This window comes from Diabrotica virgifera, chromosome 9 (assembly GCF_917563875.1).
Source record: "Diabrotica virgifera virgifera chromosome 9, PGI_DIABVI_V3a".
NCBI lineage: Eukaryota > Metazoa > Arthropoda > Insecta > Coleoptera > Chrysomelidae > Diabrotica > Diabrotica virgifera.
This window is the reverse complement of record NC_065451.1, coordinates 145051325-145057257: the sequence shown is the minus strand read 5'-3', so window position 1 is coordinate 145057257 and position 5933 is coordinate 145051325. Positions and strand designations below refer to the sequence as shown.

General features: G+C 31.2%; 1 protein-coding gene across 1 annotated transcript; it reads left to right on the top strand.

Annotated features, from left to right (window-relative positions):
* The first annotated feature begins 2878 nt into the window (after window positions 1–2878).
* Window positions 2879–5933, top strand: LOC114329946 (uncharacterized). The gene is made up of 2 exons (XM_028279233.2): window positions 2879–5056; window positions 5132–5933. The coding sequence occupies exon 1, from the start codon at window positions 2879–2881 to the stop codon at window positions 4994–4996; it is 2118 nt and encodes a 705-aa protein (XP_028135034.2). The 3' UTR covers window positions 4997–5056; window positions 5132–5933.

Genomic DNA, 5933 nt, shown 5'->3' with positions numbered 1-5933 from the left:
TCTAGCTTATCTAAAAAAATACTAAAAGGCAAAAAAGTTTTAAAAACAATGCGTTTTGCTAATGGTACCACAATAATAATTTAATTGGAATACCATTTTACTAATTGTGCCACAATAATAATTTAATTAGAATGCACACAAAAGTTTGGGGGGTGGGTTTAAGGAAACAAAACCCACATAAAATGCACAAAGGGCCTAGCCGGGTAAGATGGTGAAAAGTGCCCCCAAGCCGATTCGAATTCCATATAGGCCACTTTTTAGCACATATAGAGGATATCACTTTCTGAAATTTTTAACCCCCTAGGTGGTCACGTGACCCCCCTAGAGCCTAATTAAGCTTTTTATGTTTTTATTTTTTATCTCAGCCGCATCGAGAGCTAGCCAAAAACTTTATTTAAAAAATTTGTAAGTTTAAAAAAGATCTATATGAAAAAATTTTTTTTTTAATTTTTGGCGGGAAATTCGAATTTTTAGAACAATTTTAAACTTTTAAATAAGTCTGAAAAAAAACTAAGACACTCGTTTTTACGAAAATCAATTATAATGTGTATTTTTGCACAATCTTTCACCCTGAAAATTTTTCAGATTTTTAAAATTGGTGAAACGTACCTTTAGAAATGAAAAACCGCATTTTTTCGCTTTTTTCGGGTATTTTTTGAAGAAAATCCAGTATTAAAAATCAGAAAAAAAATTTTGCGCATTTAGCATAATTTTTAGATTGTTCAATACCTTCTATGTAAATAATATATTCTTCATTCTTAACGATAAAATCATTAGTTTAAGAGATTTTTGAAGTTAAAACCGAAGGGATATAATGCATTACTCAAAAAAACTCTGCGTTTCATTTTAACTTCAGATATCTCGAAAACTAACGATTTTATCGTTACGAATTAAGAATATATTATTTTCATACAAAGTATTGGAGAATCGAAAAATTGCACTAAAATAGCAATTCCGCCAGTGACGTAGAATTTAGGAAGGGTCAACCAATCATTCTCCCCTGTCGTACGCCTCTGGTAGTAGCCTGAAACATTTGTTTAACATAATTTAGTAGGGTGTATAGTACCTACACTTGCTGCCAAGTATGACAAGGATATGTCGAACAGTTTTTTACTTTTAGCGGGAAATTCGAATTTTTAGAACGATTTGAAAATTTTAAATGAGTCTATAAAAAACTAAGAAACTCGTTCTCACGAAAATAAATTATAATGTGTATTTTTGCACAATATTTTACCTTGAATTTTTTCAGGTTTTTAAAATTGGTGAAAAGTAGCTTTAAAAATAAAAAAAACTCATTTTTTCGCGTTTTTTTTTTCAGAAAACCTAACAAAATCAGAAAAAAAATGTTTTGCGAATTTAACACGAAGTGCTGCTGCTCTGAATTAGGTAAAGATACTAGATGGTTGTTTGTAGATGCTGTAAAAAATCAAATACTAATTTTTTCAATTTTTTTTTTTCGTATAAAATGCACTGAAAATTCTGAAAACACTTTCTCACGTGTTTAACATAAAGGACTCTTGACCATAATATTTTAAGAGTCAATCAAATAGTCAAATAGATACCATAAAATATCAAAAATCGATTTTTCAAATATTTCTTATAATGCTATGTTTACAAAAAAGCCCCCATGAAACTCTAGAGTTCAGCCTTTACATTATTTCGGCGTATTCAGCTTAGTTTCACAGCGTGATATAATCCATCAAAACAAAATATATAGCAACATCTCAGGAGAGCGAAGTTTTCTGAAGAAGTTATATTTCTATTATATGATTTCAACGAAATATATATATATATATATATATATATATATATATATATATATATATATATATATATATATATATATAGACAGGATGTGTGATCACAACTGACCAGTTAGGCACTAAATTGCTAATATAATTGGGTGTGCAGTTGAATAGGGAAAAAAGAAGACCATTAACGTGTTCTCATTTAAACCAATGCATTATATTTCGTACATAGTCATGTACATCATCAGATGCTAGGCTACAATATACAAATAGTGAAAAAACAATTCAAATGTTACAAAATTTGATGACTTACTTTATAGAGAAAGGATTGATGTTGGATAGAATAACTTTTTCCACTTCATGGTTTTGTACATGTACATACGAAATTACGTCTCAAAAAAACAAATCGTAAAAAACGTATATATATATATATATATATATATATATATATTCTAAACAGTTTATTTGTATTTTGTTTAAACATTAGACCAATTTTAATACTTACTACTTTCAAAAAAAAATTTTTAAAATATGTAATACCAAAGATTAAAAGTGGTCACCCATCCAAAACATAACTGCACTCGACACTGCTTGATTCCGGTTGTGGATCGACAACCGCTCAAGTCAGTAGGCTATGATGCGCGTATGTATCTAGGTAGCAGTGGAATAAAATTGACACCAAAATGACATTTAGTCAGATTATATAAAAATAATTCTCAACATTTTTACTGTGCAACATTTACTGAAATAAGTTCAATTCGTGTTTTTATTTAAATTAATTTCAGTAATAGATCTGGACACTTGAAATATTGAAAACAAAAAGTGGTTAAAAAGCAAATTGGAGTCTGTGGAGCCAAGCCGTTTAGCAGTCGTTTACGTGTTTTATCCATTCACAAAAAATACTGGTAAAATAATTTTTCTTTATAATAATTTTACGAAAGAATGACTTGTCTTTATTGCAGTCCTGTATGAAAATGTGTGTTTGTTTACATTGTAAGTGAAAAAAAATGTTGATTAGTTTATAAGGTGGCATATAATTTATGGTCTCATATAATATTTTTCATTGAATCTCAATTTGCGCTAATTTTTTAGTCTAATACTAACTTTAATCTATTTATTTCAGATTAGTAATGTCTGATAGCACTAGTAAAGGCAAATCATACAAAAAGTTCATCAAATGCGGTTCCGATGAAAGAAAAGCTACGTCGTATAAAAAATTCATTGTGTCTGATTCTTTAGCCAATCAAATAAACCAAGTTTTGAATCTAAATAGTGCACTCGGTGATTACATCTGTAAATCTTGTTATACAACGTTTCAATTTTTAAACCCAAAACCAAAGGAACAACAGGATTCATCGCAACAAGAACAATGTTCACAAAGTACACAAACTGATAGTCAAGGTTCAGGACCGATTACTTTGTCACAATCTTCTAGCAATGTCTCAGAGTTCGTACTTGAAGAGTATCCTAAAGAAGAAGAAGAGTGTATAGAATTGCCATTTCCTCGTCCTATTTCGACACATAAATATTGCTTCTTATGTGGAAAATCAACTATTATTGTCAATGTACCCTTTAATGCTCGCAAACAAGTCTTTACATCCAAGAAAATATTTATTCCTGATGGCAACCGGTGTTGTTCTACCCATTTAATAAAAAAACGCTTTTTTGAAGATGAAATAAATAATATTCAAGTATATACACATTATAGTTCAATTAAAAAATCAGACGTCATAAAGCTTCTTGAAAACTTGAGAGTTGATATAGACAAAGAACTAACAGACAAAATTGGCGAGTGCTCTCTATCCGAAGAGCGTTTACTTATTTTTACTGGCTTAACTTGGGAAAATATTATTATGCTACGTGATATGATGACGTCACTGAGAAATACGGAATCGAGAAATATAATTCAAGCATTGGTCGTATTTCTTTTTAAATTACGATCAGGAAACTCAAACAACACAATTGCAGCTGTACTTGGACTTGAGCGCCCTCAACAAGTATCGGATTTTTCTGCATCGATTTTAAGTTCTTTTGAGAAAGATGTTTTGCCATCTCGTTTTGGAATTCAAGCTGCTAATCGACAACATTTAATCGACCAAACCGCGCCGGTTGCCAAAATATTGTATGATATTCGGGGCGATCAGCTAGGTCTCGTATGTGATGGCACATATCTCCGTCACGAGAAAAGCAGTAATAATGAATATCAAAGAAAATCATACTCTGGACAAAAAAAAGCTCCTCTGTGTAAACCTGTTACAATTTGCACTACCAATGGCTACATCATAGACATACTCGGCCCGTACTATGCAACTGACAACGATGCTAAAATTCTTGAGAGTATTCTCAATGACCCAAATGGATTGATAACGCTTTTGCAGGAAGGAGATAAATTTTTTTTGGATAGAGGGTTCCGCGACGTTATACAAAAACTGTCAAACCTTCAATTTCAAGCACTGATGCCTGCATTAAAGGGAAAAAGGAAGCAACTCACAAGTATAGAAGCCAATGAGTCACGTATGGTTACAATGGTTCGTTGGGTTGTCGAAGCTGTACATGGTGTAATAAGCCAAAAGTATAAACTTCTGCATAATCAGTTCGATAACAAGATGATTCCCAACGCAGCTCTATATTGTAAGATAGCGGGTTTTTTGATAAACACATTTGGAAAGAGATACGTTTCCGAAGTTTCAAGTAAAAACGAAATAATTGCACAAATCAACAAAATAAAAAGTTTAGAGAATACGTTGCTTCAAGAATGTGAAGAAAATAGATGGGGTAGGCGGAAAACTTTATTTCAACCACTCCAGTCCAATGATGTTTTAGATTTCCCCGAAATGACAGAACAAGATTTAATAACTTTCTTCACAGGTACATATCAACTGAAACAATCAATTTCATATTTGGCCGAGTTAATTACTGAAGATAATAAAGTGGATCTGCAGTTCTTGAAAGAAACTGCAGACATAATTAAAATTCAAGTTCGTTCGAGACATATAAAGGCTAAAACATACAACTGTTACATTCACTATCAGCCTCATTCAATTGGTACCAGTGGAATCAAACGCCATTATTGCGATTGCGCAAATGGTGCCAGAACAATAGGATGTTGCTCACATGTAGCCGCTATCATCTACTACTTATCAAATGCAAGATATCTAGCTAAAATTGTAAATCCAGCAAAAATACTAACAAACATATTTGATTCCAATGTTATACCTGTTATAAATGAAGATAGTGATGAAGATTGAATGCAAAAACGATATTAAACTATTGCAACAGGGCCATTTCGCTCCCTACAAAAAATATAAGTAAGTACTTTTTTTAATGTTAGCAATGGAAAACTTTTTTCAACATAGGTTATTAAATTAAGTTAAAAATTTTAGATTACGAGGTCAAACAATTATTTCGACGTAACTCTCCAATGCTCAATCAATAGTGTCCAAATAGTGTTCCGTCATCATCTAGTATAACATAGAACAATGTCCAAGTGGCTTGGTCCCGGCTAGGATTTGTAACAGTTTCTAGCATCGGCGTCGACTGTATATTCAATTTATGTATTATAATATTATGTATATTGTTGCACTTATGTAAATAACTTCAATAAATATCTTTTTTAAAATACTGTTATAACTAATACGTACTATTAAGTGGGTTCTATAATATTATTATAGAATGTATTCATTATGTATATCGTTTATAAATATACAGGGTGTTTCATTAATAATTAGAAATATTTTAATAGTAGATTCTTGGGCTCAAAAGATTAAGATCCAATAACCAAATACCCAAATCACTTAAATAAAATGTGGCTAGTTACAAGGTGTTTTATTAATCAATTAAAAAATTATATTTGTACCCAGTACTTTAAGATTGTTTGACATATCCTTGTCATATTTGGCAGCAAGTGTAGGTACTATACACCCTACTAAATTATGTTAAACAAATGTTTCAGGCTACTACCAGAGGCGTACGACAGGGGAGAATGATTGGTTGACCCTTCCTAAATTCTACGTCACTGGCGGAATTGCTATTTTAGTGCAATTTTTCGATTCTCCAATACTTTGTATGAAAATAATATATTCTTAATTCGTAACGATAAAATCGTTAGTTTTCGAGATATCTGAAGTTAAAATGAAACGCAGAGTTTTTTTGAGTAATGCATTATATCCCTTCGGTTTTAACTTC